This window comes from Cloeon dipterum, chromosome 1 (genome assembly GCF_949628265.1).
Source record: "Cloeon dipterum chromosome 1, ieCloDipt1.1, whole genome shotgun sequence".
NCBI classification, from domain to species: domain Eukaryota; kingdom Metazoa; phylum Arthropoda; class Insecta; order Ephemeroptera; family Baetidae; genus Cloeon; species Cloeon dipterum.
Window position 1 is genome coordinate 7,342,371 of NC_088786.1, and position 12,785 is coordinate 7,355,155.

At 39.6% G+C, this 12,785-nt stretch overlaps 2 protein-coding genes across 4 annotated transcripts in view; both read left to right on the forward strand.

Annotated features, from left to right (window-relative positions):
* The window catches only part of LOC135936579 (uncharacterized), a 117,872-nt gene extending 114,309 nt beyond the window's left edge, over positions 1-3,563 (forward strand). For all 3 annotated transcript variants that reach the window (XM_065479443.1, XM_065479461.1, XM_065479453.1), the window contains 3 exons: positions 1,182-1,325; positions 1,717-2,068; positions 2,168-3,563. In XM_065479443.1, the coding sequence (XP_065335515.1) occupies positions 1,182-1,325; positions 1,717-2,068; positions 2,168-2,799 (1,128 nt within the window). In that variant the 3' untranslated portion in view covers positions 2,800-3,563. The remainder of the gene's footprint in view (positions 1-1,181; positions 1,326-1,716; positions 2,069-2,167) is intronic.
* Positions 3,564-8,254: 4,691 nt separating this feature from the next.
* The window catches only part of Tsp2A (tetraspanin 2A), a 65,147-nt gene continuing 60,616 nt past the window's right edge, over positions 8,255-12,785 (forward strand). The window contains exon 1 of the mRNA XM_065497478.1: positions 8,255-8,422. Coding sequence (XP_065353550.1) covers positions 8,330-8,422 — 93 coding nt within the window. The 5' untranslated portion in view covers positions 8,255-8,329. The remainder of the gene's footprint in view (positions 8,423-12,785) is intronic.

The window sequence follows — 12,785 nt, forward strand, 5'->3', positions numbered from 1 at the left end:
TATATTGCTTGCTGAGGTCTGTAAGTCATTAGAATTCAATTAGATTGGAATTTTAATTATTTATCTGTAGATAAATAAAATATTATCTTTTTAAATTCATTAGCAAAAATTTTAAATCAATTTATTCCCAATGCTCAGATCTTTTTAGCAGTCTTTGATTGGAAAATAGGCTGAAATTGAACTAATAGTAGATTTTACCGATTTGACAGTAGTTTTCAAGTTGCTTCAATTCGATTTATATTTTTTCAGTTAAAATAATATCCAAAAACATTTGATTTCTAGAAATTTTCCAAACTTAAAAATTGAAATTTAAGAGGACTTTAGTGCCCAAACGCATTCATACAATTTTGAGAACGCTCGGAATTTTCGTCTCTTTTATATTCCGACTAATCCCCTCAATATGAGCCGGTAAGAGCAGCTTTCTTTTAGGTTTTCCCGTGGACAGCCAGGCGTAGGATTGAAGCGAAAGAGAGGACAATTAAATTAATGAATGTCTTGCTCAAAGGTGCGAGCGTCCGGTGCTGCTGCTTTTGTGAACGCGTTCGTTCCAGCTGGCAATACACACATACCCACACGCTGCTGTGCGTTTGCCTGCTCTTTGTGCGCGGTGACACATCAAATTTCCGTCCGACGCGAAATCTAAAGCCGCGCGAGTTTCCGGCCCTCTCTGTCATTATAAATCCACCGCGCCGACGGTGTTTTCTAATTAAAATTTGTCGCGCTTTTATATTCACCCGCTGAGAACGTATTAAGGATATAAATCGAGCCGGAAAACCAGCGGGCGTGTTTATTCAGCTAAGTGCTTATTAGTCTCTTTTAGAGTAGTGCAACCATCCCTGCCTCTCTCTGAAAGGCTTTTAAAAGCGCCGCGGGCTGATTGATTTGCAGCTTTCTTTGATTAGTTTGAAAGCTCGGTGATTATCACCGCCTGCTTACGCGGCACATGTTTTTAATAAACCGGCTGAACTTTGGTAATTGCATCCCGGCCCATTGGCTAATTAATTTCCCTTTTAAAAATCCGCTTCTTCAGAGCTAATTAAAACTTTGACGGTGTCTCTGGTGGCTGCTTTTTCAGAAACCCGATCGATTCTTCCTTAACCAGCTCTTTGTCGTATTAAAAGCTCATCAATGCATTTCTCAGAATGGCTTAAACGTGTAACCGGCACGCTGTTTGTTCGCAGGTTGGCTCCGTCAAGAACACCCGCTACATCACAGTCACGTCAACATTTGAAAAGAACCTTGTCACGCCCACTGAGAGCCCTGAAATACTGCCCACAGAGCCGTTGACCGAAAACATCCTCGCCACGTCAACCCAAGGATTTGAGGTAGTTTAATATTTTTCTGTCATTTATGCAATTAGTTAATATTGTAAATTCATTATAAAAGTCTTATAGCCTTTAGATAAAAATTGTATACTTTTAAATAATTTATTATATTTTTTAAACTTTTTTATTTTATTAATTTTATTGTTGATATTTTTCTTCAATTTTTATTAGTAAATTTATTTTAAAATAATTTAATTTTGTTAATGTAACTAATTAATGTTTTTATCAATTAATTATTTAATTATAAAATAATTTGTGTCCTATAATGTAGTAGCTTTAATTTAAGCAATGAAAATAATATTCAATTGCTTTCCATCATGCATGGATCATTAAAATTATTAATCTGCCATTAGCTTTGGTAACAAAATAATGAATGAAAATACATCTGCAGAATGTGAACCAACTACCGGTGGACGCGAGTATTGCCACCCTGCCGCCGATCGTGCTGGCTACCAACGTTGAAACTCCACCCTTGGAGACGGTGACCGAGACCTTCAACACGACGCAGCTGATGCTGAAGACGCACGTTCTGCCCGTCATCCAGCAGGGCGGTACAGACACCAAATTGTACACTCTCGTCCAATCGTACCATATCACCCGATTCGTGACCGCCATCAAGACGCTGCCACCGTCCGACGCCTTCCAGTTCCTGCCCAGCCGAGCCCTGAATGAGTTTAATACGAGACTGGACGAGGCTGGATCGGAACTGCACGAACTCGAGCTTTCTGAGAATGACCAGGATGGTAAGTTAAAAAACATGGATTATTGTATTCTTTATTATCTAAAAACTATCCTGACATAGTTATTTGGTTCTTGAAAATCATTTCGAATTTATTTTCCAGGTGAAGACGAGCAGAGGCGTCTGATCCTGCCTCCCGACCTCGACCTTGCTCAGATCGGCGGTGACCTGGACCTGGACAAGCTGCCACAGCGTGCTCAGACACCGTCTCTGCCCTCAAGCACTCCTGAGCCCCCCACCACCCCCGCCTCTCCCCAATACTCCCCTGAGCAGCTGCAGCAACTGGCCCTCCTGCGCTACCTGAACCCCCTGGCGCCGGTGCCGGCCATCACGACCTCCAAGCCGGTGGTGAAGAAGGAGACCATCTTCGAGAGCCACGTGATTCCTCTGTTCAACGGACTGAGCACCGTGTACACGACCATCTCGCGGCCCGTGAGCACCGTGGCCAAGACCGAGTACGAGGTGACCACGATCGCGCCCACCGGTCTGCTGCAGCCGCAGTTCACAGTCACCAGCCAGCCCGTGGTGACGCAGACCATGGTCACGCAGATCAATTCCAAGGTGATCAAACTCAACTTCGGCGCCAAGACGGTGTTCACGACCCTTTACGAGTCGACCGTCGTGCCCACCGTGCTGACCACCTACCTGACCACCCAGATTCCCGTCCAGCCCACGGCCGCCCCCTTCCCCAACTTCTTCCCAGGCGCCTTCCCCGGCTTCCCCTTCGTTGGGTAGACCGCTCCGTCGCATCCCCTCCCCTTATTTATGTAAATATATTCCTCCCTCCACCCGCGTATTTATGTTTTAAGGAAACTATGCTTGCCGATTTTTATAAACGAGGATGCAATCTCTCGCTGGCCTCCTGCTCAAAGGAATTTTAATTTTTAAATTGTGATGTTTATGTTATTCTTAAAATTGTACCTACAGTTAAAATACGGGGTGGGCCGATAAATAATAAGTCTTCTCGTCTCTAAAAAATGCCGGTCTAAGAACTAAAATTTCAGAAAGAGAGCACAAGCTCAGGCTTTTCCTCTCTCTCTTTTGAGCCACTTTGAGACCAATTCTCGCCGAAGAAAAAAAATTAAATTTCTTTCCTCTGCTCTTTGGTCTGCAATTCCGGCAAACGAGGTGCAGAGCGGGAGGGAGAAAGTTACGAATTATATGATGATGAAGGCTGTATCAAGAGATTTGGGACAGAGAAATTACGGCGCAAAAAAATACAAATGGAGCGAAAAAGAAAAGTGACTCCCCCGAGAATGCTCTGGCCTCGCATCCTCCTCTCTTCTGTTCTGTATTTTGTGAAGATGCATGCATTTATATAGCTGGAGAAAATAAAGAGATAGATGATGAAAGAAAGAAAGAAACTGTTCTCGTACAAATGATGGTGTTGAATATTATATATTTTATCGCATAACTTTTGTAAGAAAACGAAAATGACTCGCCGAGTGATTTGTAAAAAGTTGTAAAATAAATAAAAACTCGATTATTAATCTGAAAAAGCTCTGTGTGTGTGTCTGTTTATATTTCATCCCCGGTAATGCACAAGTAATCGTAAAAAAACGTCTCAGCGCTCTCGAGCCAGCAGCAGCAGCGGTGGCAGCAGATATTATTTTCGCGTTTCGCTCGCACGGCGCGCTTTTTCTGCTTCCGTTATTGCGGCAAGGAGGAAATGTGTTTTCTTTAATGGTTTCTAAACTCGGCAGCGCTTGGCTAGAAAGAGAAAGACCCGCTGGCGAACTTGTGCAAAAGGAAAACACACACTCACTACGAACCATCAAGGCCGACACGAGAGGAGCAGGAGAACGTGTAATGGTGCGTAATTTATGGAGTTCGTTTCTAATAAACTTGCCGGCGAAGAAAGTGAGCCTTTATGGAAACACGCGGCTATTACTCTAAAAAAAGTTAAGAGTACTCCGCTGTAAATCTGGATTGCGTGATAAGCGACCTTTAACATTTTATACACGACGTGCAGCCTAAAATTTTTCTTTCGCCGATTTTTGGCACTTACTGCGATAAAACGAAAGTGGGGCACAGGTAAAATGAAGTAATAAAAATGTTGAGAAAAGGGAAATATAGATGTCTAGGGGAGATTCAGAAAATTGTGAAAATATACTTAATAGCATAAAAGTATAGCATAATTAAGATTTTCAGTTAGATATTTTTCAGAGAATAAAGTATGGTTCATAAATCTGATTATTTTTTCTCGATCAAATTGGTATCTTAATCTCGTCTGTGAGGATTTTCGAGCTAGTAACATAGTTAACATAATACAAATTGTACAGTTTCAAGAACCTCGGTGAAGAAGAAGCCCAGTTCAGATAAGGACGAAAGCAAAATTATCAGGAAGTATCTGAAAATAATTATTTACAATTATGTTATTATTAAATAAATAAAAAACATTTTAACATTGAGAAAACAAAGAATGAAAAATTAATATTTTTTTAAATTTCCATAGTTTAATCAGCATGCTCATTTAAAAAATTGAAATTTCAGAAACAATCACATTTTTCAATTTTGATTTAGTTATTTTGGAATCAAGAATTTTGAAAAGAATATGGGTATGATGTGATTTGCGATCTGCAGATCTAAGGAAATATTATACGATTGGTTTCAATTTATAGCTTCATATATCGTGTCTCGGAGAGATTCGAAAAATGAAATCCCAAACTGTTGGGGAAATATGATCCATCAACCAGTACGGCTTTATTATTTGCGAGCAGGCCGCTTGACAAATCATATTTTCATGGCTGTGAGCTGACGTCGGGTTTCGGGAGGGAGAGAGGAAGAAAGAAACACGTTACAGAGGAGCAGCACATTAAAAGGCTGCTCGGTGACAACTTAACACCGACGTGTGTTTGCTAGGTATCTTTACAGACTCTCTCTCTCTTTCTCTCAAGCAAGCTGCCTCTGTCGCTTTTGCGGCACGAGAGAGAGAGAGAGAGAGAGAGAGAGAGAGAGAGAGAGAGAGAGAGAGAGAGAGAGAGAGAGAGAGAGAGAGAGAGAGAGAGAGAGAGAGAGAGAGAGAGAGAGAGAGAGAGAGAGAGAGAGAGAGAGAGAGAGAGAGAGAGCCACACCAAAGGACAATCTTTATGATAATACTAGAGAGAGCACCGAGCGGAGCCACCATATTCTTATCTATATTTATAAGGGAGATAAGCCGCTTATATACGACACCCCTCCGCTGCCCCCGCTGCCTCCGCAGCCGCCTCCGCCACCGCCGCTGCTGGATAATGCAATCACCGACAAAATATCAGCACGCCTCTCTATATTGGAGCGCAATGGACGTGAGCGGGCGCATACCTTGCAGCAGCCAGTAGCGGTGAATCGTAAAATACAATACACACACACTCGCACGTCGCACGTAGCAAGCAGACTTGAGAGAGTATTGATCTGCCTCGGGCGCAAAAGTAAAATGTTTTATGTGCCTCTTCTCCTCGTGCCGCCGCCGCCGCCACCGCTCGCTCTTTCGTTCTCCGCTGCTCCCAATCGAAAAACAAAAGGTATTGACGATAACTGCGAATAAAAATGGCAAATGGAACCTCCGCTTTTCTGCTTTTGCCAAATAAAGCAAAAGCAACAGCAGCTTTTTATTTTTTTCTTACCTCGCCCATACTTTCACTGCAAATTTTTTGCAAACATTCAATCACTTTCTGGAAGTAGAAAAAACAAATGATTTTTCAAAATTTGCAGTTCAATCGTATTCTCCATCATGATCGAATTATGTAATCATAACATTTGTATTGAGCGAGATTGAATTTTCCGTGTAATAATTTCGAACAAGATTTTCTTACAAATTTCGGATAGATATTGTTCATTTTAGACCTGCCAAATTAAACGAACAAAAACAAAGCATTTCATTTTTTTTCCTTTTTGTTCTGGGGTGGTTATCCCATATTATAATTAAAAAGTACGCTTTAATAACTTTCTCTTTTAATCCTTTATTCAGGCTAGTTTTGGTTTCACAGGAGAGTCATATTTCATGCGTAAATATAAAATTTTAGAAAAGAAATTTCAAAGCTAATTTCATTTCATTTTAGCTTTAACAAGTCAGATAATTATTTTATTTTTTGTTAACATTGGTTGCTCTATCAATTCTCCAAAATTAAAATTAAATCATTTTAATTAATATGTCTTGATATACTTAATTAAAGTTTTAGAATTGCAATATTTTCAGTGTTATAAAATGATGTTATTTTTTGCAAAGGGTAAAAGTTGTTTTGCGTGCAGGCAATAAATAAGAAAATGAACAGTCACAGGAGAGGAAGCGGCCCAAAATAAATCAAAAAGGGGGCGGAAAACAAGGCGATCTTTCACCGATTGGCGCCGTCAGTGGCGTGTAATAAAGCACAGAGACATACGTATAGCTGCAAAATTTTGTCCGTCATCGCGGCCAATAACGTATTGGTACAGGAGAAAAATCGTCCTTTCAATTGTTCTTATCTCCCTCGGCGATTCGTTATGTCACTTTCGGACATAGAGAACAAAAAAATGCGCATAAATCATCCCTCAGAAATAGACAGGGCGTTTTTCTGGCTAATTATCGCGGAGGAAGGGTTTGGCTTGATCGGCCTTTTTGGCGTTTATATTGCGCGTCAAATTATTTTGCAAATGACGACGGACGTGTGAGTGCGGTGCGTTTGGCAGATTATTACGCACCAGGCCCAACGCGCACTGTCAATTTTCATTTGGCTTTTTGTTATGCTTCCATTAATAATGGATCGGTTACATAGTTATTCAATAATGCTGGCGCTGGCCACAGCGACTCCAGCAATTAGGTTTCAACGCAAACGAAGATGGATTAACTCGTGAAAGCGAGAGGGTTGATATACCCATGAGATGAGTGAAATCTAATTTTTTATATGATATCTTTTGAAATTTCCTTGACTTATTATGTCATTTTGTTCCATTTTTATGTGTGTTTTGTAAGGAAATTTGGCCTATCCTAGAGGGGAAAAATAAAAAATTACTCAACCTAACTTTTTTCACTTACAGACAGGGTTTGCCAATTTTGAAATGCACAAAAATGCACCACTGGTTGTATGAACAAAAACTCGGCTGGGTAAAAACCACCAGTGTTGAGTTTTCCACATTTTTCAGAATATAACCCCTAATAATTCATATTTCACGCCGAAAAATTCAAAAATTTAGGAAAATTACGCAAAGTGTTAAAATTTTTGGTCTCTTGGTGAAACCAGTGGCTTTAATACTTATTTTGTAAAAATTCCTATTTTTTGTTGTGGCAGTCCCCGCCACTTACTGGCGCAAGTATTCTCGCGAATCGGCGGAGGGCAGTGTAACTGTGCGATAAGCGCGTTACCTGCACCGACCCTTCCACCTCGCACGACGATGGCCATGTCAACCGCTCACTCCAAATAGGAAATTCCGTGCGAGGAAATATTTTGAAGCAGCAACGAGATTATTGTAACTGACCCGCGATCGATCGGGGTAAGCTATTAATTGTGATAAATAATTTTTTGTTGTAAACAATCAATTTATTTCATGCGCAATATTTGTCATTGTGCGAATTATTTGTATTATAGTCCTGTACCACTACTAAACTTAGATATGAATTCAAAAAGACACGATTGAAGTCAAAGACGTTTTTCCATTATGGGCTCATCGATCGTAACCTACATGGTCATCCAAGATGACAATAAAGACGTGTTTCGAAAAAATGTGCAAAATTGCAGAAAAAACGCAAAAAAATTGTCAATGCATGGAGTTTTTTCCGGAAAATTAAAAATTACACATTTTAATAATTTTTTTTCTAAAAATGTAACAAAATTAAATTCGATAAATTTGTAGTGCCAATATTGAATTAGAGGGATAAATAAGTTTCACTTGACGGTTGAAACAGGGGTTTTATGATGAATATAAATTGTTTTTGGAAGTATACATACAATTGAATGAAAATAAATATTAAAAATGTTTATTTATTGTCCGGTCCGCTAAAATATCTTATAATAAGAGTTGCAAGTAAATAGTTTTTGCACCTGTGAAGATGATCCATAGGTGCCACCGCCCACAAGCACACTTGTGTCGATGTGTTTACCTCATCATTAACTCCAAATCCGCAGGCTCGGTGTCTCAAGCGAGAGAGCGAGATAAGGAGAGCTGCGGTTGTGACGCGCCTTATCAGCCACCGAGACAGATTAGACAGCGACACCGGGCGCACCTCGCTCGCTGCTCATCTCGGTCAGTCAGTGTGCGAGTGACATATTGTGCGTGCCCAACGGAAAACGGATTTTCGCCAACAATCTCTCAAATGGCGGGCAAAGGCAAGGGCCGCGGGGCCGGATACGAGAAGGTCATCAGTGGCATCAAGTACACCCTCTTCTGCTTCATGATCATCACTTTTGTAAGTAGTGTTGAATTCTATTATTTCATTAAATAGTTGTTTTTGAAAAATACTTTTTGTATTTTTGTTGTAAATTTAAACAGATTTAAAACAAATTATATTTTAATATTATTAATAATTACATATATTTAATAAGTATAATACTTTTTATTTAGTTTGAAAATTTTTTAAATGTTTAATATTTATTAAAGTATTTTGGATATGTTTAACCTATTTTTAATAATTTTTATTTGTTTTGATAAAATAATTATAAATAACATGCTTACGTTCGATTTGGAAATCATTCATTAAAATAGAATTAAGTGGAATTTTGGTGTTATTGGCATATAAATTATAAAATATTAGAATATATGGGATGGTATCAATTTTATGACGGTGACGCTTGCCTTTGGCGTGTCGTAGCATTAAAAAAGATTTTATCTCCAGCCGAGTCGCAGGTGACTTATCGCACGTCATGTGGTGCAATCTGATATATATATATATATGTTTACTTTGATCGTTACTCACGCACGCGTTTGTTTCCTGCTGCGATCATCGACGCAATTGTGAGCAACTACCAATTCCGGCTAACTAAAAGAGCTCATCCGCCAAGCACACATTGTAAATTGGTGAATGGTTTTGCTCCGGAACAGGAAAACAGTTTCAATATTTACGAATTTGAGAGTGTCCTGGCCCATTTTAAAGGCTAATCTAAAAAGCATTACATAATTTATTCCTGCTTCCTTGCAGAAGTTTGGATTAGACGAGCGTGTAAGGAAACCCTAAATTTACATTTTCCATCATTTATGGCGGTTGTGTTTAACCGAAAGGGCAAATGCCTGCGCGTAGCAAATTTTCTTAAGCCGCTTTGAGAGGATATACCTTGCAATTTAAGGGCCCTTTGAAGCCCTCGCAAGGACTTTGATTGCAACGCCAAACTTTGCTGCCCTGAGGCCAAATAAATTTGAAAAGATGCGTCCGCTGCTTCACAAATTATTTGGGAGTTTAACGAGTTACTTGTCAAGTTTAAATAATTATAAACCTGGCTCTGTTTAGGGTAGCCTATTTTTCCATTGAAATCATGAACCACCTGCTCTCTGCTTCATTTTCTTTAATAAAGCCACTTGTTCATAGAAATTTTTCTCAGTCTTCGATGTTTTTTTTTACTTATTTAAATGAAAGCAATAGCACTACAATAAAAATTAATTGTTTGATTTTATAGAACATAAATAGTAAGACTAGAAATATGTTTTTAATCTGACTTTATTTTTTTAATCATTTTCGTTGTAATATCAGATAGTGAAAAATACTACTTGATTATAATTATAAAACAAATGCTAAACAATATAAAAAAGGAATTTATTTATTTTAAAAATTACATACAGTTGAAACTAACAATAAACAAATCTTGCACTGACATTTCAATCCATTTTTTTAGTTAATGAATTGTTCTAAAGAAATTATGTTTTTTAAGGGGTTATTGCTATTCATTTACGTTGATTTACCTTTTATTAATAAGAGCATTTTGATTTTACTAGCAAATATCAATTGTTTTTTACTAAGATGCAACACTGCTGGGAAGTGTTCTAGGACCAGGATCATTTTCCTAAACCATTTAAAAGTCACTGCTTAGCTTAGAAAGGAACAAATTTCCTTTAAGAAATAAAATTTCTGGCCAAACTCGGCTTTTAAACAACTGTTGTTTTACAAAGAGAAAAAACGTAGCTTAAAGCCCAATTTTGTAAATACATCGCTCTAGAATTTTCAATATAAATAAATTTACAACATAGTTTTTGCGGAAAAATCTTTGTTTTGTCCATTTAGATTATAGATGGTTTGTAAGTCATGCTCAAATTGCGTTATGTATGTTTGTTTGGCGTTAAAATGTAAAACAGACACAGTTAAATTGTCTCAAATTCCCAACCCTGTGCTCAGCAAATCTAACAAATTAACAAAAACTGTTTGTTGTTTGTTTTTTTTTGTGTGGATAAACGCATTAAATGTCAGCAAGCTTCAATTTCTATTTTTGGCTCAGGCGTCAGCTCGATCTGGGCCTATTTTGCTAGTAATTGGCTTAACTCGGTAGAAGACGTCATAAGTCTCTCGCGCACTCGGCGAACTCTTCGCTCAGGCGCATCGATAAATTGGCATCAATCACTCTTGCGGCGGATGTTTCAAATAATTCGAACGTCAATCTTTCAGCGTGACCCCCAAAGGGGTTGGAGCCGCCTCTCTCGGCACGCGCAGAGTGGAAAGAAATAATCGAATTAAAACAGGCTCGCAACTTATTAATAATCAAATTAGCGGGTGCGCTGCGTGAGGAATTCCGCATGAAAAGACGCGCGGCTGCATTAGGCAAAAGGAAGGAGGAGGTAATTTGATTTCGGCCCGGCTGCGGCTTCTTCGCCTCTCCATTTTATCAATAACACACGAGACGAGAGCAGGCAGAGAAGCCTGCTGACGCGCACCGCACCCTTTGATACCACCCAAATGTATTAAATGAACCCTCAAAAAAGAGAGGAAAGGAGCAGATGAAGCACGACTCGCGCAATGTCCCGAAAGAGGAGAAAAACCACGCCCTATGAATAAAGAACTCGTCCCGTCTGCGCTCTGGAAACAATATCCGAGGCGGTAATAATAATAAAAGAAGTGTGTAGCAGTGAATTTGCAGATGCCTCTTTCCGCCGCCGCCTCCGCCGCCGCCGCCGCCAGTCAATATTCCCCCAAGTTTGCGTTCGTCATCAGTCAGCCAAGTCTCGAAATCAAACTTCTTCGGTTTTTTCCCTTTGTCTTCCAGCGCAAAGCCGAGTGCTCCTTTTCCCGACCGTCTGCAAAAGTACAGAACGTCTGCAAAACTGTTGGCGTTTGTCTATTCAAATTTAGACACGTGTCTCCCGTCGCTTTGCTTTCAACGTATGAACCTTTCTATGTTTCAAAACGTCAGCGCGTCTAGCACCCCGTCCTGGCAAATTGAGAAATATGTGATGAGAAAAACGGAAATATATACACATCAGGATGGATGTTTTTATTTTAAAGTGGATCTTTATAGGAAAAGAATTAAATATATTGGCCACTGTTGGCTAGAGCAAGTGGTTCATTGATTCCATAACATGTGGATTTTGCAACAGTTCATTTTTGCAATGAATCAAATTGTGTCCAATTGGGGCGATTTTTGCAACACTAGAATTTGGATTTCATTGTTACCACAAAGAATTGTTATTTTTATTAAAAAAATGATTGCACAAGTCAAAAGAAAAACAACCAACTTGGGTTGAATTTTTCCACCAACCTTGTCTTAAACGTGAATTTTTTGCAAAAGAAATTCTTTCGTAACTCACGAAACAAACATTTTTCATAGTTCTAGGTAACTCACTTTCAAGTGGTTTTGAACAAAATTAATTAAATGCAAAGAGCAAGTACTAAATTTGAAGCAAACTCGTCTGCACAAACTTTCCTCCTCGGAATACATATTGGAGAAATTTGCGCGGGCAAACACGTATACGTTTTTCAAGCAGAATTTTTCGCAATCTGGCCGCCGCGGCACCTAGTGCGACATTGCTGCTTCTTTTATGCCCGCGCTCGCTCGTCTCATTTCGCAAGGGCCGCAGCGGCGATGCTTTTTAAAAAGTTGTGCTGCTTTTCTTTCGCCCTCGTCCGCCTCCGCCTCCGCCGCCTCATAACGTCTAATAGATAAAGTTTCGGCGCGGCGCTCATGCTGGAGAGCAGGAAAAGCAGCGCGCGTGTCGTGTAGCAAATCAAGTGCTGCGCGACGGCCAACTTTTCGATGCGGACGCAAAGTCAAATTCTATCAGCAGCTCATCCCTTTTATGCCAATCGTAGCCACGTAGATGCAGATCAAAAAGCGAGAGAGCGAGCGCTGTTCCTGCTCTCTCGACTCTCCACTGTTATGTACGTATCCATCCACCGAGCAGTTGCAGACGCGCCGCCCGCCGCTCGCCGAAACGAAGCGCAATTTTCTTTGTGAGCAATTTTCCAGGCCACTTACCTCGACGACTACGTGATTGAAAAAGAGAAATATTACTCGAGGACCTGTCTTTTTAGTTAACATGTTAAGGAACTGCCTCGTCTCTCTGTGTGCGAACAGACTTTCTCTGAATTTGACGTAAATTTATTTGCTTTGACGCAATTTGACAGTGCAGAGTAGTTCCTGCAATTTGACTTAATTTAAATAGTCATTCTCTTTCAATTCACGTGGATTGAATGGAAAATATAAAACGTGCCACACTAATTCTGTAAAACAGTTCAGGTTTTTTGCACAAATTTGCTACTATAAGATATTTTTACTTTCCAAACACTTTTTTATTGGTTACTTATTAAAAAAATAATTCGGGACAGCAATTTCAAGTGCCACACTCTGTTAAGA